Source organism: Lampetra fluviatilis, chromosome 9 (assembly GCF_964198595.1).
Source record: "Lampetra fluviatilis chromosome 9, kcLamFluv1.1, whole genome shotgun sequence".
Lineage (NCBI taxonomy): Eukaryota > Metazoa > Chordata > Hyperoartia > Petromyzontiformes > Petromyzontidae > Lampetra > Lampetra fluviatilis.
This window is the reverse complement of record NC_136283.1, coordinates 14064812-14089273: the sequence shown is the minus strand read 5'-3', so window position 1 is coordinate 14089273 and position 24462 is coordinate 14064812. Positions and strand designations below refer to the sequence as shown.

Genomic DNA, 24462 nt, shown 5'->3' with positions numbered 1-24462 from the left:
CTCATTTTTGCAACGAGGGTTTATTGAATGCGGTCTCTCTCGATCGGAAACACACTCACACACGCGCGCACGCACGTCCGCTCCGTTAACGTCCTCGTACACACGGTACTGTATGGCTCGGGCTCATTCAGTGAAGGCAAGAATACAAATCGTGTTTGTTTTCTTAGCGAGTCGTGAACGACGACGGCATCTACCGCAGCATCTACTTCGTAGGCTACGCGATAGCGCGGTGTGTGTGTGTCGCTCTCCAAGTCGGCGTTCTTCACCGCTCTTCACAGGAGGGGGCCACTTTCGCCGATAAGACGTCGTGAGTGCGCAACACGAAACCATTGTTGGGTTTGATAGCAGCACGATGATGACGACGGTGATGATGATGGGGGGTGCTGTCCAAGGCCGTCATTATAATATATATTGGGGGGACACATCCCCCTCCAAATATTCAAATATGCTCAAAATGTCCCCCCCCCCCAATATATTGCTATAAAATAGATTTCTGTTTATATGATTGTGGTTATGGTTGTACTTTATTCATTCATAATCTCTGCCATTACATACAATGAAACAATAAAAAGTGAAAAATAACAGAGCAATGTAATACAATACACTATTAGACATTATTGTAAAACATCAAAAAAGTCCATCCCATGTGTTAGTGCATTTTTTTACATTTTAGGCGGGAAATTCGTTTTCAAATTTAGATTTCTTTTTTCTAGGGGGGGACCTCCAGACCCCCTGGAAGATTTGGTCGCCCCCCCAATGTTGACTCCATGACTACGGCCTTGGTGCTGCCGCTTTAGTTTGTGTGTGTTGTCGGGGGCCGCACTAAAGGCCACCAGGGCCCACTAGTGGCCCTGGGCCTCGCAACGAAGAACGCTGCTCTAGGCCGCCCTAGGCCGCTCTAGGCTGCCCCATGCGCACGACGCTACGCCTCGACTCTTATTTTACAATATCATTAATAATTATTATTGACGTTCATACAGACAATTAGATATGTACAACACGGAGGAGGTTTACAATTATACAAAGCGCTAGGAGGGCATTACATCGTTACTCCACTCGTTACGATCCCTTCTAATCTCACCGTGTCCCCCACGTGTTAATAAGTTAAAACCGCAAAACGTTCCAAAAAAAACTTCCTTTTATTCCTACGGCATTATTCCTCGGTACCTCGCTGATCTCGTCAAGGAGCATAAACCACCATCACGCGAGCTGTGGTTATCCTCACAGCAGCGGCGGCTTTTGGCTCGGCCATCGAACAAAGGCGGTGGCCACCGCATCGTCGCGCGGCGCTTTCAGATGCGATTCTGCGGCCGTCTGGAACACTCTTTCCTCCGATGTTAGGAAGCCACCGGAGCTATGATGCACTGTTAAATCATCTAGGTTGAAAACTCATTTATTTAGAACTGCGTTTTGTGTTTAGTTTCTTGTCCTTCTCCCGCACCTCCGATTGGCACGGCTGGCTACGTACGGCGCGAAAGAAGTTGCAGAGATTCGCGGTTCAGTTCCCAGCGGCCGCCCTAGTACATTAATTCTGCGGGTGCAAAAACAGTAACAATACATATACGCGCGTCCGTTTGTCTGCTTCTACAGTGGACGTCAATATATTCCCATGACATTATAAGAAATGTAGCAGGCCTGCATGTGGGCCGGCGTTTACGCGGTCCAAATTTGTCAAAGTTGTAAAAATAAGAATAAGACTCATAAATTACAAAATTGGAAAATGCATGGGAATATCGCCTCCCCACTGCCCCATCGTCCTTTACTGCGAACCTTAGCGAGGGCTCTGCTGGGCACAGTGAGGTTCCGTCAGGCTCTGCTGGGTGAATATTAAAGGGGGAATGGGGAGTGGACTCCATGTGACACTCCGCACCCACAGTTGCACGTGAATCGACAATCTGCGGGCTTTTTGTTCAACCATCCACGAGCTAATCGCTTCATCAATGTCCGCGATCAATTTAACACTGACTGAGCGTGGCACTTTCATTATCAAAACAAAAAATTACCACATTAACGAGCCTTCATCAATCCACTGCTGGATGAAGGCCTGCCCCCGTGCCCGTGTGTCGGCCACGAGGACCTTGCTTCACCAGGCCGGTGAGTGTGGGGTCTGAGTCAAGGTCTGGGTCAAGGTCTGGGTCAAGGTCTGGGTCAAGGTCTGGGTCAAGGTGAGGCTATGCCCAGGGCCCGTTCGATATCCCTCGCCACCGACGTTAGCCGTGACCGAGAAACGACCTCAACTCGGGGCATACCCGAGGGGTGAGCTGAACACGGGTGAGTGAGTGTTTGGGCAAGCAGTAGTAGTGTAGCGGTTAGCGCGTTGCACTGCGAACCCGGCGACCCGAGGTCGATTCCCGCTCACGGCCAACATCGGTGACGATTATTTGAACCGGTCCTGGGCCTCCCCTAGGTCGACTCAGCCTAAAATGAGTACCTGGTGTGATGTGTAAACATCGCCACTAGGGAGATAAAGGCGGCCGGGCGTGGTGTTGGCCACTCACCCCCTCGTGTGCCGTGCTGGCCTTGATAGGCACTCGCTAACAGCACCTGCCCCAACAGTCGGTTAAGGCTATATGGAGGATCTTTGTCTTTGTTAGAGCGGGTTCAAATCCTAAACAGGGGGTCGACCCTGCCATTGATCACTCCAGGGCCGATAAGAATCAATACCACTTTGTGGGAAATCAACAACGGCTGTGTCGTTTGGAATAACTCGTCATCGCCATACGAACGTGGATTTTCCTCCCCGGCGCTGTAACACAGCAGATACGGGCTGCCCCATGCACCCCGCCTGGAGCTGGCAACAACTTCAGATTTGTCTAAAAGCTCTCAGGTAATTGCGAGCGGTGTAGATTACTGAGCGTGCAGGCGGTGAAACTGCACTGGGGCCCACGCATCAGGTCACGGTGGCTAGGAGATGTTAACTACCTCGCCTGGTATACAGGAGGTCGTGGGTTCGATCCCAACCGTGGGTTCGATCCCAACCTTGACGCTTGTATGTTTGGAGTTTGCATGTTCTCTTTCCCGTGGCCGCGTGGGTCTTTCTCCGGGTCCTCCTGTTTTTTTTAAATCCACATTTAGAATCAACATCACGCGTTTAGAGTCTTTGGCTACTGCTTGAAATCTCCACGTGGTGATTCGCCACTTGGTTGAGCTATCATTTGGAGCCAGGTCGTTCCTGAATAACAGCTACATTGCTCAGTGGGCCTTACCTGGTCAAACAAAAAAAAAGTTGTATAGCTTTTTATAGATCAAAATCACAATCAGTATTTAGAATGGAGGAAATCCAGGGCCCATGTCAACCACGAGCCTTTATCTGTCCCCTGCTGAGTGGCTTGGAGCCCAGAGGGCGACCGGGCCTGGCTCTGTGCGTGCCAAGGGCGTTGGGTGCCTTGAGCTTCCAACTCATCGTCGTTTTCCACTTTCCACACTCGCGGACACGGACGAGACGTGGACTAACACGCGGACATCAAAACCGAAACGCACTCACCTCCCGTTGGCCATATACATCGTGGGAAATCAACAGCGGTTGACAAACAACACATATTTTTAGGAAAGGGTGTTTTTTTATATATATTGTTTTAAAAAAAATAAAACTTCTCTAAGGCGTTTTATTTTTGTTTGCGTGACTTATGGCACTGCGTGTCTGTGTTGTTTGTGTACGCACTAGGCCTCAACGTGCACCTACCCTGGCACAAGCGCCGTGGTGACATCACCGCCACTTAGTGGCGAATGGCGATTGTTGTTGTTGTACGCGCTGCGCTTCAAACCCGGCCACCCGAGTTCAATTCGCCTTCACCACCAAAGGCAGTGGTGAGCCCTTCCTTGGGTTGACTCAGCCTCAAATGAGTACCTGGTGCGGTGTGTAAACATCAGTACTGGGGAGACAAAGACGGCCGGGCGTGGTGTTGGCCTGGAACCCCCTCGTGTGCCGATCCGGCCTTCATAGGTGCCCGCTAACAGCACTTGCTCCAATAGTACGTGAAGGCTATACGGGGGATCTTTGTCTTTCGTGGCACTAATCGGTGCTCGCTGACACCACGTGTCATCATCATCATCTATCGGGATGGTGATTTGTTTAGTTTGTGTTCATCGTGACTCGTGGATGAAAAATGTTCGGTGCAGAGTTTGGAGCACTGTTCAAGTCGAATGGTGAGAGACTCGGATGCCTGTGTCCATCTCCCCGCGACTCGGGATTCTGCCCGCCTGTGTGTGTGTCTCTCTCTCTCCCCCTGTCTCTATCGGTGTCTCTCTCTCTGGGTGTTTTTCTGTCTCTCTTCGTGTGTCTCTCATTCCGTCTCTCTAGTTCTGCATCTCTCTCTCTCTCTGCATGTCCCTCTCTCCGTGTCTCTCTCTTTATCCGTGTGTGTCTCTCTCTCTTTGCGTGTCTCTGTCTCTCTCCGTGAGTCTCTCCCTCCGTCTCTCTCTGCGTGTCTCTCTCTGAGTGTCTCTCTCTCCGTGTCTCTCTCTCTTTCTCCGTGTGTGTTTCTCTGTACGTCTCACTTCCAGGGCTTCTTTTCCCCTCGCCTCTACAGGGACCCCCCCCCCCTCCTCCACTTCGTGTCGAGACTGATCTCACGGTAACAATAACCACGATCGTGATGAACGACTGTGAGCACCATCCACGCGCCCTTCCTCCTGCGATTTTCTTTACGTTTGCGGGGTTTTTTTGCGAACGCAGAGGCGAGACTCAATCATCCCGATGCGCCAAATCCTTTAAACGCAGAGGAGGAGTCGAGTGAGTTGCGAGCTGTCAAAACAGAATCATCGCTCGCGATTCGTGCCTCTGTTCGACCAGGGCGCGGGGGCGGGGCTGTTTGCGGTGGGGGGAGACGGGTGGAGAGAGGGGAGTGGGGGGGGTTACCCTCACTCACGGGGTCTTCCTACGTGAGGTCACGGAACAATCCGGGGCATCCCTCTCCCCACCACCATCGCTCCGTTCCTCGCGTCATGCGATTGCGTCACAATGCGCACGCGTCCCTCGCTCGCTCGCGGAGCCGTTCGAGGGGCATCGACCGTGCCGTGCCGGTAACGAGGATGGGGCGGAACGAGTCGAACGCGTTACGATGTAAACACGGAGTGTCGATCACCGCCTCTGATGGGACCCCCCCCCCACCTCCCCACAATTTGTCATCGTCTCACGTGTAGGCCGGCCTTCTCTGCGGGTCGCTAATGGCTGCGCGCAGGTGAAACCCGAGGGGTGACCGACTTGCTGTTCTCTTCATTGAGGCTGCGAGTCCAGTTGCGAGGGCCGAAGCACCGTGCGGGTGGTTTGATCCCCTACGCGGTGAACGCGGCCGGTGGCAGGACGAGTGGGATCGTGTCCCCCATCACGCCACCGCTCAGTGTGTGTGTGTGTGGTTCATGAAAACAAAGAAGTCCCGTGGTTGCAATCCTCCAGAGGGCATTTTTTTCTTCTATCGCGGAGGGGGTGGGGTGATGAGTCTCCACTGTCTCCGAGAACTATCTATGGCATTGTCTTCGTATCTTGCAATGGAAGGAGCCGATTTCGCAATTGGGAAGAAACCCAAGAAAAAAAAACCGTGGGTCCTAGAAATTTACAAAAATCTACCGGAGCGCTTAAGTGTCGTGTTGTTATTGTTGTTGTTTGGACAAATGGAAAGACCCGGAAAGAGAGGGAGACCTCAGAGGGACTGGCTTGGTGACGACCACATCAAGAGATTGGGGCCAAAAAATGGGATGTGGCCACCACTTGAGCATATTGGCACTGCAAGACAGAGAGGAGAGTGGAAACAACAATTGACGACATGTGCAGTGGATACCTACGGGGCTGCCTGGCCCCACGGATCGTGATGGTGGTGAGCGGGCGGTTCCTTGACGACGTGACCTCCAATTGAATGCGGGGGGACGGTCCGCGATTGGCGCAGTGAACACCGCCGCCGGATCCTCCTCCTGAGTGTGGCTTTCCCACAGCCACGTGGCTTTCCCACAGCCACGTGGCCGTGGCTCGCATCGTGGAGAGGCCCCCCGACAAAGTTGTGTGTGTGTCTCAGACCCCCCATACGATGGATGCGAGCGTGGTCATCGACAAACAATGCGAACAAGAAGGCATAGCCCGGACGCCACCGATGAAAACACACTGTTGCTGTTGTTGCTGTTGTTATTATCGTAAAGGAGCAAAAACCATCATCACGCGAGCTGCGGTCATCCTCGCAGCAGCAGCAGCGGCGGCGGCTTCTGGCTCCGACATCGAACGAAGACGGCGGCCACCGCATCGCGTGGCGCTTTGAGACACGCCTCAGCGGCCGTCCGCCACGCTCTTCCTTCCCGATATTAGGAAGCCACCGCGGGGAGCGATGTCACTTTTGACATCATCCAGATTTTTAAAACTCGTTTTGTTGTCTTCAGTTTGTGGTCCTTGCCCCCCACCCACCCCAGCGCGCGCACACCTCCGATCAGCAACAGTCGCCTGACGTACGGCGCGAAAGAAGTTCGACGAGGCGCGACGAGGCGCTCGCTCGTGCGCGCGACGGGCGCCTACGAGGATGGGCTCCTCTCGTCCTCGACGCTGTCGAGGCCTCGCCGCGAGCGCTGCCGGCGGCGCAGGCAGCACGCATAGAGGCGCTCGCGGAGCTTGTTCATGCGCAGCGCGTAGATGAGTGGGTTCACCGCCGAGTTCACGCACACCAGCACCGAGGCGACCATGCGTCCCGACGAGAAGCGGGTCGCGTCCCGCGCCGAGTTGTACAGCGCGAGCAGCAGGGACGGCGTGAGGCACACGAGGAAGAAGGCGGCCACGATGCTCAGCGTCACGGCCGCCCTGCGGTACGTGAGCCCGCGGCCCGACGTGCCCCTACGGCCGCTACCGCCGCCGGCGCCGCTGCCGTTGGCGCCGAGGCCGCCCGGCTTCGGTGTGTTGGCCTTCGCCTCGTCGGCCTTCGCGTCGCTCGCCGAGGCGGCCCCGCTCGCCGCCGCCACCGCTGCCGCATCCTCGCTGCTCTGAGCGGTGCGCTCCGTGTCCGCCGAGGACATCTCGAAGGTGGAGGAGCTCGAGTGCTCTCGCTCGGCGGGACGCGCTGCCCTCTTGCTCGTCTCGGACGCGACGGACACGCCGCTGCCCTTCCTCTTCGCGCTGCCCCCTCGGCAGAGGTCGGCCGGCCTGGACCCTGCCCCCGGCGTGAGCGCCGACGCGAGCGAATGCTGATTCTGCTGCTGCTGCTTCTCCTGCTGATGCTGTTGAGGATTTTGCTGCTGCCGCTGCTGCCGAGCGCGGTTCCAGCGGCTGCCCGCCGAGCCGTGCATCTGCCCCGTGCGTCGCGACACGGAGACGAGCAGCGCCAGGCAGAAGTAGCCGGTGAGCAGGAAGAGCGGCGTGTATCCCACGGACGTGCTCCCGAAGTACAAGCGCGTCGCCTCCTCGGGGAAGACGGCGCCCACGTGGCACGTGGTGGGCGCGCCCGCGGTGTCGTCTCGCGCCCACACGGCGAACGGGAGGACTCCGACGGCGGCCGAGTAGAGCCACACGAGCGCGATGGCCACCTTGGCGCGGAAGGCGTTGACGAGGCGGCGGTGGCCGTGCGGGCACCTCACGGCGGCGTACTGGTCCAGGCTGATGACGAACATCTGCGAGAGGGAGACCATGACGAGGACGCCGAGCACGCAGAGCGAGAGGGCGCAGTGCGCGTAGGTGCGCAGGGCGGGCGCGTAGATGGAGGCGAGCGCGAAGGGGAACGCCAGGCCCACGAGCATGTCCGACACGGACAGGTTGATGACGAAGTAGTAGTAGATGTTCTTCTGGCGGATCTCGGCCGTGGCGAACAGGTAGATGACCAGGCAGTTGCCCACGAAGGCGACGAAGCCGAAGATGTGCAGGAAGGCGAGGAAGGCGACCGTGCCCGCTGAGAAGTGGGACGCTACCGAGGAGCGCTCTGTGAGGCCCGAGGAGTTGCACCAGGGAGGCGAGGCCGCCCACAGGAGATCGTCGCTGCCGGAGTTGTTGTTGTTGATGGTGGTGGTGGTGCAGAGAGGCGTGGGCAGGAGGGGAGGCATTGTAGTTCGTTTGTTTGATTTCTTGGGATGGTTGGTCTTGGGGTGTCTCACGGATGCGTGGACCGTGGTGCCTGCAACGAATGAGAGATTCGATATTGAGAATTGTATCGATACGTTTGTCACAATCGTCATATTGTGAGCGTGGTTTGGTGTTGCCTTACACATCTCGTCAGCGGCACGGCCTTGTGAGAGTGAATCTCATCAGCAGCATCGATTTCAATCCCCGGAAAAACTGTGGACCGGTTTCGTCATTTAGTATCTCATCATCAGCATCAGCAGCGGCAGTCAGGGGCCGTCCATAAATGACGTCACGCGGTTTTTGACGATTTTTTACTCCCCCCGCCCCTCGTCACACGACGTCACAAAAAGTCAGACCCCCCCCTCAAATATGACGTCACAAAGCTCTGTCTCACCCCCCCCCCCCAAAATAAAACATGCTTCCAATCGCTTTAGACTATTATCATTGTAGTGCGTATTTAATGTGGCGCTGCACTCTGATGTTGTAGGAGAAAACATTTATAAAAAAAGTCTTTAATTAAGTAGAACGTGTTGTCTATATTTATTTAAAGTTGCGCATTTTGATGTGACGTCACATTTCTCAATCCCCCCCTCGTCACACATCGTCACAAATGTCTGACCCCCACCCCTAGGTCCGTGACGTCATTTATGGACGGCCCCTCAGGCCCGCTCGAACCAATGCTGGTGACCTGCCCGATGTCTCGAGGCAAGGGCTACCCCCCCCCGCCCTCTCTGTGTGTTAGAATGAGCCAAGCAGACTCCTTTGTCCAGCTTTGTTTTACTGTCGATTGGCCCTGGTCCCAGTGGAGCGAGGTGGGGTGGGGGGTGATTCATAAACCAGCAGCAGCAGCCTCTTCACGCGCGCCCGGCACTCAATAACCCACCCGCCCGCCTCTCTCTCTCGCCTCGACCCCACCGCACCATTAGTCCGCACATAAATAAAACAAGATCGATATAATTCAGAGCGGGACGCATCGGGGCTGTTTTGACGATTAAATATAGATGTCTCATCCGAGGCGGGGGTTTCTTTTTTTTGTTTGACTGCTTGGCCACAACCGGCGATTTGTTTTACGGCACGCAGCTGCTGCTGCAAAGACGCAATGTGACACGAGCATTGTGCACACGCGAGCTGTGTGCACACATGCGCTGTGTGTGCACACGCGCTCTGTGCGTATGTGTGCACGCGCTGTGTGTGTTTGTGTACACGCGCTGTGTGTATGTACACGCGCTCTGTGTATGTGTACACACACGCCTTCTCATCATCACCATCACCACGATCCATGGGCAGATAGCCCCGTAGGTGTCCACTGCACATTCCGTCATTTGTTGTTTCCACTTTCCTCTCTGTCTCGTGCCAAATATCCCCAAATAGTGGCCGCGTCTCTCTGACCCCAATCCTGACCAAAGCCAACCCATTAACCAGGCACGAGTTCTATCCGTCCAGCTGACCCTGACCCCTAACCCCTAACGAGCGTCACGAGTCCTCACTCTCGGGCCGCCTCGTCCCCACGGGTCGCGCTCGCTCCGCGGCGACAGCCCCCGTGTCGTCTTCTTCCTCCTCGCGTACAGGAAACGCCACTAACAAGGAGACATTCACAGCGAGCCTGGGGCCCTCTCTCCATCCTCTGTCTTTCTCTCTCACCCTCTCTCTAACCCCATCTCCCCCTTCTCAGCCCTCTAGCTTCCATCTCTCTCCATTCTCTCTCACTTGTCTGTCCCCCCCCCCTCTCTCAATTCTCACGGATCCAGCTCCCATCTCTCCCCCGCACTCCCTCTGTTGAACCCGCTCTCCCCCCACCTCTCTCTCCCTGTCATCTCTCTCTTCTCAACCCTCCAGCTTCAATCTCTCCCCCTCTCTCCACTCCTCCCCCCCCTTGTCTGTCTCCTCTCTCTCATCTCTCCATTCTCACGGATCCAACTCCCATCTTTCCCCCTCTCTCCATCTCTCTCACCTGCTCTCTCCCCACCTCTCTCTCCCTATCATCTCTCCCTTATCGCCCCTCCAGCTCCCATCTCTCTCTCTCTCTCTCATCTCTCCTTTCTCATCCCTCTAGTTAACATCTCTCTCCCTCTCTCCCATCTCTTCCCCCTCTATCTCTCGTCTCCCCTCTCACCCCTCCAGCTCCTATCTACCCCCATACCACCACCCCTCCTTTCTGTCCCCTCTCTTATTAGATTACTAATTAACCGATGCGATGCCTTCACTCAAAGGTCTCTATGTATTTACGGAGTCAGAGCGAGAGAGATAAAGGGAGGGAGGGAGGGGAGGGAGCATTTTTCTCTGCTGTGCAGAGAGGAATTCCGCATCGAGAAAGCGTTGCTCCATTGGCACAGAAGTTCGACGTAGCGTTGCCACACTCCGGAGAAACTCGAGTCGGATGAACGCAGAGTTGTGAGAACGGTGAGTCTTGCCAATCGCCAGTCTCGTCAATGATCTGAAGCGACGTGAGAGGCGCGCCCACGCATTTAGGCATTTGTGGGGTATCCCGATGCAGGACGACGCCTCCTAAAACACGACTCCGCGAGGTGTCTCCCCGGATACGTAGCGAACATCGACTACAATGACAGATGCAACAATGTCTCATCATAATCAGCCACACGTAGTAGACTGTGGAACGGTATGTATGTATGTGTGTTGAACTTCTTTCGCACCGTACGTAGCCGACCGTGCTAATCGGAGGTGCGGGGGAAGGACAACAAACTAAACACACGAAGCATTTCTAAAGAAATTGGTTTTCAATATGGATGATAAAAGATTGCATAGCTCCAGTAGCTTCCTAATACCGGAAGCAAGAGCGTTCCAGACGGCCGCGAAGCGCATCTGAAAGCGCCGCGCGCTGCGGTGACCGCCACCTTTGTTCGATGGCTGAGCCAGAAGCTGCTGCTGTGAGGATGAGCGGAGTTCGCGTGATGATGGTTTTTGCTCCTTGATATCAGCAAGGTAGTGTGGTTAATGTGTGGCAAGCACCTTGTGTGTGTGTCATGAGTGCAACCTCACAATGCATTCGTTTGACAACGTGGGAAGCCAACGCGTCTCTACACGATGCCTCTAATCGACTCGAGGTGTGATGGTCAAGCTGAGCTCCTTACAGTTGCTGGCTTTTTCAAGCAAAAGCACAACAGCGAAAACCTCCACCACCGCCGTCACCACCGCCATCACCAACAACATCACCACCATCATCAGCACCACCGTCATCATCATTACCACCATCATCATTATCACAACTGTCATCACCACCATCATCACCACCATCATCACCACCATCATCATCACCACCACCATCATCACCACCACTATCATCACCACCACCACCGTCACCTTTGGCTACGCCGACCTCTCCACTCCTGCCCCCACAACTCCACTCCCGCCGTCAGAGACTCGAGAGTGATTTAAATTTTAGATGCAGCCGAGTTGACGTCACCCCCATGATGTCATCTCTTTGGGGGTCGCTGAGCGAGAGGGGGGGGGGGGCGCAGAGGCAGAAAGACGACGTGTGGGGGGGAGGGGCATGGGGGGGGGCTGTGGGGTGGGGGATTTGGAGTCTTAATTCGCACAAATAATTAATGCGTGCGCGGAATGTCTAATGAGCCGTCGTGGCTGCTCGTGGCAAGAGCACGGGGCGCTGCACACTCGGAGTGACATTAACGTCGCGCTATGAGCAGGATCAGGGAAGGGGTTTTTATTGACCATTAAATGTGCACAGACGCGGTACCGGCGGGTGCGCATGTTTGTTGCGTGCACACGTGTGCGCATGGGTGTGTGTGGGGGGAGCGGTGGCGCTGCGGTTAGCGCACTGCGCTACGAACCCGGCGACCCGAGTTCGATTCTCGCTTACGGCCAACAATACCGGTGACGATTATCTGAACCTCCCCTAGGTCGACTCAGCCTAAAACGAGGGCAGTGCTTGATGCGAGGTGTCAACGTCGCCGCTCGAGTCGCAGGTGGCACGGCGAGCCACAGGGAGGCCGCGGTCCATCGTAGTCGCGGGTGGTGTCAAGGTCACACTCTGCCCGTGATCGCACGCACGCACGTGTGTGTGTGATTACACGTGTGTCCGTGTAAATTACACACGCGTATGTGTGATTACACGTGTGTCCGTGTAAATTTACACACGCGTGTGTGTGATTACACGTGTGTTTGTGTGTGTGATTGTGACTGTGTGTTTCATGAATAAACACTGATGATGATGATCACAGGCGCGGGATTGCATTGAGCGCAGTCGACCGTAGAATTCGTGTCGCCAGCATCATCAACCATCATTAGTAGCAGCCATGGTCAACCCACTGCTGGATGACGCTCCCCCCTCCCCCCACTCCTAACTTCACCGTAAGGCTCCAGCATCTCTCACGATATAGTAGCTCTCGAGCTAATGACATCGCTCCATCTCCCCGGTGTGACGTCTTCTCGGACGCGCTCCGTTCCCTTGGATCTCGCTCCGTCACCGATCCGGGCCCCTCGGCACTCGACCGCGTGTCGCCGCGGGGCGCCCGGCTCACAGCCCGCTGACGTGTCTGTAGGTCGCTACACCTCCCGCGTGTGTCATCGATTCCACGTGTCTCTCTCCACTCTCTCGGTCTCTCTCCTTTCTCCCCCCTCTCTCTCTCATCTCTGTCTCTATCTCTCTCCTCTCTCTCATCTGTCTCCTCTCTCATCTCTCTCCCTTCTCTCTCCCCTATCTCCTCTTTATCTCCTCTATTTCTCTCACATCTCTCGCCTCTCTCTCTTTCTGGGCGCGCACGCGCGGCTCTGGGTGGAATTGAGAGATGGAATGTATTCTTCAAGGAGCAGGAAACTTAGGTGGACTCCGTTCACGCGTCCCTGACCAAATGTTCACTCTTCGCCAGATATACGTTGGTTACCGTTCTGTATAAACCATGGCTCATGATGATGATGTATGGAGACCTTTATCGAGCAGTGGATAGTGCATGGCTGGTGATGATCATAGCGTGCACAGGGCTTCATCCGTCAATGTATAGACAGCGCGTGATGATTGCTTGCTTGATGCTGGTGGTCAGGATGGTGATGATGATTGGGTGGAGCGGTGGTGCGTTCGTGACCACACTGCGGTACGGACCCCTCCCATCACCCTACCTGAGTTCAATCTCCCTCCACAGCCAACATCATTGGCGAAGTGGTGGCATCTTCGTCTTCTTCTTCGTAGCCGGCATTGCCCATCCTCCTTTCTAGCAACTCGCAGTGACCAGCGTGGCGAGGTCTGGTCAAACACCTGCCTTAGTCCGGCACGGCACGATGCCGGGGATGGGGGGGGGGGCATAACACCCGGCAGTGGATTATACATGGCCTAGAAGTTATTTCAAACCGTGATTTTTTTTGTCCTTCCGACTCCACCACCACCACCACCGCTGACAAAGCCAAGGGGCGCATCGCCAACGGGGCCACGCGGGGCGATCGCTCCCTTCGCGTTGCCGGGACCCGCGGCTCTGGCGCGACGCCGCTCGTGGTCGGGGTGGTGGTTGTGGTGGTCGTGGTGGTAATAATAATAATAATGACGCGCGTTTACAGCTTTCGGAAGCGATACAAAGGCGCGCGTGTGAACAGCCTGGCGTGGCGTGGCGCGGTTGGCATGGCCACCCCGTGGCACACAGTGAAATGCCGGAGCGCAGACGCCTGCTCCAATCTACTTGCGGCTTTCGTCTCCCTCTCCCTTCGCTCTTTCTCCTCTTTATTTCCCTCTTAAACAAAAAAACAACAACCCACACACACACACGGGGGTGGGGAGGGGGGGGGGGCTTTACTTGCACTGGGACCTGCTTCTTTCTGGCGTCTCTTGCTCCCATATTGTGTTTGCACTTTTTTTAGTAGTTTTTAATTCACCCGTCTTTCGTTTACGACCGTTGAATTAGAAAAAAATAAATGGTTAGCTGTGCAATATTCCGTAAGGACCACGCTGCATGCAGGCGTGTCCCGTATGTTGAACTTCTTTCGCACCGTGCGTAGCAGCAAATCTCGTTCGCTGCAATGCTGCGTTGGGGATTGTTGTCTTTTTAGTTTCGTTGTCGCTGTGATCAGGGCACCGCGCACGGATCTCCCGTGTAAAAGATAGCCGGGCAACTGTCTGTCCGTACATGTGCGTGTTGAACTTCCTTCGCACCGTACGTGGCCAACCGAAGCAAATCGACTCGAGAGCGAAAGAGACTCGGCGCAGTTTCACCGCCTGCACACTCGGCAGGTAACGCGCGACTCGGGATCGTGGCACTGAATCCATTGCCGAGTCTCTGACTCTTCACGCCAATTAAACCGCGTTAGGAGGACGCCACTTCGCGGGGCTCTGTGGAACACCCAGCCCCCAATCAGCAGCACGAGAATTAGTAGTATCAGCAGCACTAGTAGTATCAGCAACGTTAGTAGTATCAGCAACATTAGTAGTATCAGCAACATTAGTAGCATCAGAAACATTAGTAGTATCAGCAACATTAGTAGTATCAGCAACGTTAGTAGTATCAGCAACGTTAGTAGTATCAGCAGCATTAGTAGTATCAGCAACGTTAGTAGTATCAGCAACATTAGTAGTATCAGCAACGTTAGTAGTATCAGCAGCATTAGTAGTATCAGCAACATTAGTAGTATCAGCAGCATTAGTAGTATCAGCAGCACTAGCAGTATCAGCAGCACCAGTAGTATCAGCAGCACTAGTAGTATCAGCGACATTAGTAGTATCAGCAGCACTAGTAGTATCAGCAGCATTAGTAGTATCAGCAGCATTAGTAGTATCAGCAGCACTAGTATTATCAGCAGCACTAGTAGTATCAGCAGCATTAGTAGTATCAGCAGCATTAGTAGTATCAGCAGCACTAGTATTATCAGCAGCACTAGTAGTATCAGCAGCATTAGTAGTATCAGCAGCATTAGTAGTATCAGCAGCACTAGTATTATCAGCAGCACTAGTAGTATCAGCAGCATTAGTAGTATCAGCAGCACTAGTAGTATCAGCAGCACTAGTAGTATCAGCAGCACTAGTAGTATCAGCAGCATTAGTAGTATCAGCAGCATTAGTAGTATCAGCAGCACTAGTATTATCAGCAGCACTAGTAGTATCAGCAGCATTAGTAGTATCAGCAGCACTAGTAGTATCAGCAGCATTAGTAGTATCAGCAGCACTAGTAGTATCAGCAGCACTAGTAGTATCAGCAGCATTAGTAGTATCAGCAGCATTAGTAGTATCAGCAGCACTAGTAGTATCAGCAGCACTAGTAGTATCAGCAGCATTAGTAGTATCAGCAGCACTAGTAGTATCAGCAGCACTAGTAGTATCAGCAGCACCAGTAGTATCAGCAGCACCAGTAGTATCAGCAGCACCAGTAGTATCAGCAGCATTAGTAGTATCAGCGACATTAGTAGTATCATATCAGCACCGCCAGTAGTATCAGCGACATTAGTTAGTATCAGCAGCACTAGTATTATCAGCAGCATTAGTAGTATCAGCAGCATTAGTAGTATCAGCGACATTAGTAGTATCAGCAACATTAGTAGTATCAGCAGCACTAGTAGTATCAGCAGCATTAGTAGTATCAGCGACATTAGTAGTATCAGCAGCATTAGTAGTATCAGCGACATTAGTAGTATCAGCAGCCAGACAGGGTGCGTGGGCTGCGTGCCGGTGACGGCACAATGGCGGCAGTGAGCGCCTGCCAGCGAGGGGACAATGGGGCGAGCCAGAGCACGCTTCTTCACGAGCTGCTGATGCTGCTGATGGGGGGGGGGGGGTTGCTTCCTTTCCTCATTCTTCTCCTTTCAAAAAGGGGGGCCACAGAGGCGCTGGGCGACGTCGCAGGCGCTCCGCGGCTCGCGTTGGTTGACGGACGACACCGAGTGCCGGACCCTGGAGTCACGAGGTCCCTGCGCCTCGGGTGCTTGGCCGATCGTGTCGATGCCCGTGCGCTGAACTTCTTTCGCGCCATACGCAGCCGACCGTGCTACGTAATCGGAGGCCGCGCCGTTAACGAGTGCGTTGGAGCGGTGGTGCAACGGTGAGCGCACCGCGGCGACGAAGCCCGCAAAATCCGAGTTCTGGGCCTAGCCCCCCCCTCCCCGCCTCATCCCGACCGCACTCCATCAACCCGTGGTGAAGTATGGTCAACCCCCCCCCCCTCTCCTAACATCAGTGGCTCTGTATCCAGCGGCAACACGGCGTTGCTTTGTAACTTGAGCCCACGGGAAGATATAAAACAAAACATAACCACAACCCGGCACATTACGCAGGGGATGGGGGGGGGTGATGGGGGACTGGGGGGTCGCGGGGGGGGGGTGCAGGGGGGGTGCGGGGGGGCTGGGGGGCGCGAGGGGGGGTGCGAGTTCGTCGCACGGCTTTCGTCGTGGCCACAATTGCGCCGCGCGTCTGCTCGGGGGGGGGGGGGGCGGGGGAACGCATCCCCGACCTAAACCGGGCTATTGCAGGATATTATTTTTTTATTTCCCCTTACTTCGTTTTCAAGGCCCGCGGCGTTGTGGACCGAATGCGCTGAATTGCCTCGGGCTGCTGCGCCCGTGACGAGAGAGCACGAGGACGCTGCGCCAACAACGGAGGAGCCCGACGGCGCACGGGGAGAGAGATGACGTTCACCGTGGAGACGGAGCGATGAAATCAACGAAAACTAAACGTACATGATAGAGGTTTTTTTGGGGGGGGTTAAATGGCGGAAATATATAAATGTGTCATCAAAACCCGCCACCACCCGACACAGCCAACTAGTAAGGGTTGTCACGTAAACAGAACGTGCCAATTCGTCGCTAGGTCAGCACACCGCTGTGTTGGAGAACCAATTCACAACATCTGAGATTGTAAATTTAGTGAATTTGCTCTCAGATTATACATTTTGTGAATTTCATTTCCAACACACAAACGGTGTGTTGTGCTCGTAACGAATTGGCACGTTCTGTTTACGTGACAAACCTTAATCATCGGCTGTGTCGGGTGGTGGCGGGCTTAACGACACATTTATATTCACGTGATCTAACCCAAAAAAAATCTATATTATGGATGATATTGGTCGCGAAAGCCTACACGTTAAACTGAAAGCTAAACGACTATTTTTATTTTATTTTACCAGGTAAAGATCCGCTGAGCTGTATAGGTTTTTTGTTCAGAAGCGACCTGGCTATCACAAATGATAGCCCAAAAAAGTGGCTTACCACGTGGACATTTTATAGTAGCCAAATTGTTGATGTTTCTAAATGTGGAGGGAAAAACCGGTGGACCCGGAGGAAAATCCACGCGACCACGGGCAGAGAGAGAGAAGATGCAGACTAAATATACAGCAGGCGTCAGGGCCGGAATCGAACCCACGACCTCCTGTATACCAGGCGAGGTCGTTAACATCTCGCCACGACTGCGCGATGTTAACTGGAAAGCAGCTTGGCACGCAGCCGCGGCGCAACGATAGACGAGGCCAGGCGTGCGAGAGAAAAATAGAGAGAGAGACAGACAGAGAGACAAAGAGAGACACAGAGAGAGACAGAGAGGAAGAGACAGAGATAACCACAGAGACAGAGAGAGACAGAGAGAGATAGAGACAGAGACACAGAGACAGAGAGACACAGATAAAGACAGAGAGAGAAAGAGAGAGCAGAGAAACCCCCCATTCTTCATCCAGCAGTTGATAGAGCAACCGCTGATGACTGCTGCAATGTTTATTCCAGTAGCCAGAGTCTGGTAGCGGAGTTCGTGATGGCCCCCGGCGCACGCGTGAGTTCGTCAGTCCGTGTCAGCTCGTCGCCACTGGTACCGAGGCAGGGTGGCTGTGTGGGGTGTAACGGATCGAGACTCCCCAAGGAGGGCAGTGGGAGGGAGAGCTGTCTGGACATGTCACATTTTTAAATAGGGGCCTACATTCATAACACATTAAAACATTCAATGTGTATTCTCGAGTAAATGCCAATGATGTACTGTGCACATTTTGGTGGGTTTCAAGGCTAGGGGGCATTGGGGGGGGTCATGCCCCCCCCAATGCCCCCTACCCCGCCCCTCTCCCCCTTCTGAACCCCCCACTGGGTAGTCTAACGAGTAATCGATGCATCGACCGCCTCTCTTACAGCTAACGATAGACCCATCAAATTGCCAAAGATTCAATTCCCCCAAATTTCTGGCTATTTTATTTTTACTAATAACTTTGTGTTTTACCAGGTAAGGTCAACTGAGCTATGTAGCTCTTTTTCAGTAGAGACCTGGCCGCAAATGATAGCCCGACGAAGTGGCTTATCACGTGGAAATGTGGAGGCAGCCAAATAAATGCGTGATGTTGATTCTAAATGTGAAGAAAAAAACCGGAGAACCCGGAGAAAAATCCACGTGACCACGGGGAGAGAGACATGCAAACTCCAAACATACAGACGTCAAGGTTGGGATCAAACCCACGACCTCGTGTTTCCCAGGCGAGGTAGTTAGCATCTCGCCATCGTGGCGAGATGTTAACTACCAAAACCGGAGGACCCGGAGAAAAAAATCCACGCAACCACAGGGAGAGAAAGAGAGAGACACGCCAACTCCAAATATACAGCAGCAGGCGTCAGGGCAGGGCTCAAACCCATGACCCTCCTGTTTACCAGGCGAGGTAGTTAACAGCTCCCAGCCACCGTGGCAGGCGGGATCACCCAACAACATCAACAAACAATAAACAATAAACACGACACACGCAAACAATGAGAGAGCGCGCGTCGTCGCATGCGCGTGTCGCTCACCTGCCGCTGAGTTCGCTCTGGCTGCTCCGGCGATCCCTCCTCGTGGTGGTGGTGGTGCTTGCAGAGCCAACTTTGGTGCTGCGAGTGAGTCGCGCCTGCCCCTCTCTCTCTCTCTCTGCTGCGAGCCCTCCTCCTGCTCCTCCTGCTGCCTCCCTTCCTTCCTTCTCCCCGCGTGAGAGTGGAAGGGACGCAGAGATGTGCGGGACGAGCCTTCTCCGTCGTAGGAGCCACCACGCGCCTCTCCGCGACCTCTTCCCAGGGGAGGTCAAATTTGTAATTCAAATGAGATTCGCTCTCTCTCTCCTCTGGCCAAACTCTCCCCCACCTCCTATCTCCTCTCTCACAACACTTCAATTCTCTCTCAGTCTCTCTCTCACTACCACCCCCCCTCCCCTCTCTTCGCCCAGCCACTTCTCTAACACTACCCTCTACCTACCCCACCCCCACACCCCAATTTACAACCCCCCCTACTCCCTCCCTCCACCCCTCGCGTAGCCCCCAACTGCATTTATCTTTTCTTGCCACCCCCCCCCCCTTGTTCGCTTGGCAGCTGTGACTTGAAGCGGAAAGAGAGAGCGTTGCTTATAGAGATTTAATCCCCTCCCCCCACCTCTGCCCCCCCTCATCCCTCTCTACCCCCTCCCCTCCCGCCCCCTCCTCGCCCCCCCATCCATCAAATATCCCCCGTGTAGCCAAAATAGACTTTTGGGGCAAGTGCTGTTAGTAGCGAGTCGCGAGTGCCACTGAAGGTCGGAAACTGTGGCACACGATGGGAGTGGGGTTTTGCGAGCCCCTCGCCCGACCGCCTTTGTCTCCCCAGTGGCGATGTCTCTTACGCACAGCACCAGGTGCTCATCTGACGCCTGAGTCGTCCTAGGTTCAGGTTAATCATTTGCCGGTGTTGGCCGTGAGCGGGAGTTGAACTCGGGTCGCCAGGCGCTGCGCTACCGCTCCCTTACCCCATCCATCGCAGCCTTAACAGCACTTGTTGGGGCAAGGGCTGTTAGCGAGCACCTATGCAGGCCCACACTCGTGGTACACGAGCGGGTGGGTTGCCAGCACCTTTGCCCGAACACCCCTCTGTCTCCCCAGAGGCGATGTTGTTGACACACCGCACCAGGTACTCATCTGAGACTGAGTCCACGTAGGGAGGCCCAGGACCGGTTCAGATAATCGTCACTGGCGTTGGCCGTGAGCCGGAATCGAACACGGGTGGCCGGTTTGATAGCGCGCTCCCATCCTTTCTGCTCCTCCACACACGCGCATCACGTGGCACGCCATGGGTCTGCGTGGACACAGGGGCAGGGCCGGGACACCGAGAGACCCTTCGCTTCATGCTGAATAAACAGAGCTTCATAGCTGGTTTAACACGTGGTAGACTTTCGCGACTAATATCCATAATAGAGTTTTTTGGGGGTTTTGGATCGCGTAAATATATTGAGATCGCTCAATAACAACGGCAGGATGCTGCCAGATTTTTGTGCAGCCCATGGGCTTGTAATTACCAACACGCTGTTCCAGAATCGGCGCATCCACACATCATGGATGCATGCCGGGTCCAAGCAAGAACATCTGCTGGAATACGTAGTGACGGAACAGCGGATGCGGGCCCATGTCCTTGACACCAGAACCTACCGTGGAGCTGATCTGCCCACTGACCATCGACTTGTCATCTGTAAGATGCGCCTGCCAATCTTCCACTCCAGTGGTGCGTGTACACCCAGGACCCCATTCAAACCCTTAGTGACCTGGTCTCAGCTAGCTGATGAAAGTTGCAAGCGAGAATTTCATCATCGCTTGCGGCTGGGGTTGGCATTGTCTCCCACTCCTTCAGATGTCGAGGGGAAATGGGCGAGGTTTAGGGCTGTGGCTCATGCAGCTGCAATGGCTGCTTTGGGTACATGGTCCAGACCTCCCCAGAGACCCTGGCTGACAGAGGTGTTCAGACCCTCTGATAAAAAGTGACAGGTCCACTTTCATCGTCTACAGCATCCCACATTAGAGAACGAGGAGGCTTACTGCAGCCTCCACTCGGAGGTTCGGAGAGCCGTGAGGCGCTGCATGGATGGGTGGTGGTCGCGGGTTGCTGAGGAGATGGAGTCTGCCTCAATGGCCCGTGATCACAAATTGCTATTTAACTCCATCAAAAAGTAACCTGCAGCGCCACACCTATTACCATCATTAGGGGAAAGAACGGTGATCCAATCTCCGACCCCCAGGAACAGGCTTACAGATTTGCTGAACATTTCTGTGAGGTCCTGGGGGAGGGGAAATCCCTCAGCCTGGAAAACATCGTGGGACAAAGTGGGGATGAACCTGCTGAGGCTGCGGTGTCTCAAATACTGGGATAAGAAGTCACCCCCTGTGAGTGGCTGACGGAGGTGCCATCTGCTGAGGAAGTATGAAGGCGTTTCAGAGTCTGAGACCTGGAAAGGCACCGGGCAGAGATGATCTTCCAAGCGAAATGTTGAGGGAGGGTGGCGTTTGTGCACAGACTGCCCTACATAACATCCTAACAACAGTGTGGACCACTGTATGGGTTCTGCAGGATTGGAAGAATGCCCTGGTGGTCCCCCTCTTTAAGAAGGGGGACCGCACAGACTGTAACAACTACAGGGGCATCTCACTCCTCAGTGTGCCGGGAAAGGTCCTGGCAAGGATTATTCAACATCGCCTTGCCAGGCACGCTGAGGAGAGGCTTGCGGAGCCCCAATGCGGTTTCAGGAAAGGGCGATCATACACAGATGCCATACTTTCTGTCCGTCTGCTACAGCAGAGGTGTAGGGAATTCCAACAAGACCTACATCTCTGCTTTATTGACCTGGTCAAGGCCTATGATACCATCAGTAGGCCTGGGCTCTGGGTTATTCTTCGTGCTTTCGGAGTCCTTGACCCTCTGCTCACGATCATTAAGGACCTTCATGATGGTGAGTGGGCCCGGGTAAAACTACGTGACTGGGAGTCTGAGCCATTCCCTGTACACCTTGGGGTGCGACAGGGATGACCTCTGGCTCCCACATTATTTAACATCTTTTTCGAGCACGTAGTTCTTGAAGCCTTCGATGGCTGTACCGGAGGAATTTCCATCTGGTACAGATACAATGGGAGGCTGATCGATGCCCAGGTGCGGTCAAGGGATGGCTCCCTATTGGTAAACCACGTTATGTATGCCGATGATCTGGTAATTGCTGCTCACTCAGAGGAGGAGTTGGAGGCGCTGCTGCTGAACCTGGAGCATGCCACTAAGAGGTGGGGCCTTATCATCAGCCCCACCAAAACTAAGCACCTTCCTGGGTAAGTTGTACCATCGGACACTCCACCCCCACAACTATTGAATTTCGAGTCCCGCCTGCGGTTGCCTTGGCAGGGCCACACCGCGGGCCGGACGTTCCCCACCCCTGCTCTATGGGGTGGGGTCTTTGTCGTCTTTGCGTCACGGTGCATCTGATCGTCTACTGTGAATGCGGTGCGTGTGCATCAGTGTAGTTTGGACTTCTTTAGCACCGTACATAGCCGAACGTGTCGATCGGAGGTGGTGTGATTGTTTGTGGACAATTGTCATCGCGGGGGGGGGGGGGGGTTCCCTAAGTTTAACCAAATTGCGCGGAGACGTTTGACCGGTGAGTGGAGCAATGCAGACGCGAGTGGTTGCTGCTGCTGTTGTTGTGTATAACTAAAATCTGTCAAAAACGAGAAAATCCCATCGCAACAAAAACGCGAGTTGCTTTTCTGGCGACACCAACGCTTGGTCGCGTGCCGTGTAGGCCGCCTTAATAGGTGCTCGCAAACAGTCTCTGCTTCAGTAAGCCTACATATACATACAATTACAAACAGGTGAAAAATCCATAATAGAGGGTTTTTTGGGGGGTTAGATCGCGTAAATATATAAATGTTTCGTTAAAACAGCTGACATATCTAAAAAAACAAGTTACATCATCAGCCATGATCCATCCGCTGCTGGATGAGGGTATCCCCCAGCGCGTGGCCATCTCTCACGACGTCATCATCCATCGGGAGGGTCACGTGGCCCAGCGGTGTGGCGACTTCGCGGGTCATCGCAGAGAGGTTCGCGGTTCGGATTTCAAGCGGCCGCGCCCTGGTTAGTACCTGGCGTGGTCGTGACGATCGCAAGAAGAGGCCACTGTGTATCGCCGTCACGTTCCAAACGTTGCCAGAAAATTTAAATGACCCGCATAATTACTCGATTGGGATTACACAGCAGCAGCAGCAATCGTGCATGTTATATGTATGTTGAACTTCTTTCGCAGCGTACATAGCCAACCGTTAAAATCGGGGGTGCAGGGGAAGGACAACAAACTATGGGTCTCTGTGTGAGTCTATGGGTCTCTGTGTGAGTCTTTGGGTCTATGTGTGAGTCTATGGGACTCTGTGTGAGTCTTTGGGTCTCTGTGTGAGTCTTTGGGTCTCTGTGTGAGTCTTTGGGTTTCTGTGTGAGTCTATGGGTCTCTGTGTGAGTCTATGGGTCTCTGTGTGAGTCTTTGGGTCTCTGTGTGAGTCTATGGGTCTCTGTGTGAGTCTATGGGTCTCTGTGTGAGTCTTTGGGTTTCTGTGTGAGTCTTTGGGTCTCTGTGTGAGTCTTTGGGTCTCTGTGTAAGACTACGGGTCTTTGTGTGAGTCTATGGGTCTCTGTGTGAGTCTATGGGTCTCTTTTTGAGTCTTTGGGTCTCTGTGTGAGTCTATGGGTCTTTGTGTAATGCGAGCAAGGATTGAGGAGGGGCGGAGTCTGGGTCACGTGGGGAGTGGGTGGAGTTAGGGTCACGTGGGGGAGAGGATTTAGGGAGAGAACCGGAAGGGGAAGGGGGAGTGGAGACGGAGTGAAATACGAGGAGGCCATGCTGGGCAAGACGGAGAGTGTGGCGCGGTCGCCACGCGGTGGGAGACGTCGACACCGACAGCCATCGGTGTCAGACGAAGAGAGCTAACAGGGCAGTGAGGGGCTAGCTGTGAAAGGGGCAGCAGTGACGCTAGATAGCGGGGCAGCGGTGTGGCTGCAAGGATTGCCTGACGGGGCAGCAGTGAGACTGCATATTGGAGCAGCAGGGAGACTGCACAACGGAGCAGCCGAGGGCTGTGGAGAGGTCGTCGAGCAGGACGCGGGCCTGAGCGAGACGCCGTGGTACGGAGATTCTACGAACCCAATAAAGGACAACGGAGATCGACATCTGAGAGAGAGTCCTTTATTACATTGGTCTCAGAAGTGAAACGGCATGTCAAAACAGCTCAGGAAGAAGACCGTCCCTGCACCATCTTCGGCAACATTTTCCGACGACGACCTCCCTCCAGCGGTGGCGCTGCCCACGATGGAGGAAGACAGCGGAGCAGGGACGAGCGGGGTTCCAGCCATGCAGGACGTGGCCACCTCGGTGGGCCCACCCGCGCGACTGGACGCTGACGAGAGATGGCGACAGGTGGCGGCGCAACTGGAGGCGCTGAAGGCGGTACTGGCGCAATTGTGCGTTCTCGTCACGCCGGCGACGACTTCGGGGAGGCCCGGCGAGGAACAACGGGCCAGGGCCTTGCCGTCACTGTCAGCCCTCTCGACCACGCGGCACGAAGACGCCATCTTGGGCGTGGCCGAGGAAGAACGGCGGGAAGCCGCCATCTTGCGCCCTCCGCCGCGGGAAGCCGCCATCTTGCACACGTTGCGGAGCGACGCCATCTTGTCGCTGCCGTGCGTGTCACCATCGGAGGAGGACGGAGGAGCAAGAACCCGCAGCCGTCAT

General features: G+C 54.5%; 1 protein-coding gene across 1 annotated transcript; it reads right to left on the bottom strand.

The window, feature by feature from the left end:
• Positions 1-505: 505 nt before the first annotated feature.
• On the bottom strand, positions 506-19131 carry LOC144934239 (uncharacterized). The gene is made up of 2 exons (XM_078859871.1): positions 18719-19131; positions 506-8075 (listed from the first exon to the last, which is right to left on the bottom strand). Exon 2 carries the CDS (start codon positions 8002-8004, stop codon positions 6493-6495), a length of 1512 nt encoding a protein of 503 aa, XP_078715997.1. The 5' UTR covers positions 8005-8075; positions 18719-19131; the 3' UTR covers positions 506-6492.
• Between the last annotated feature and the right edge of the window lie 5331 nt (positions 19132-24462).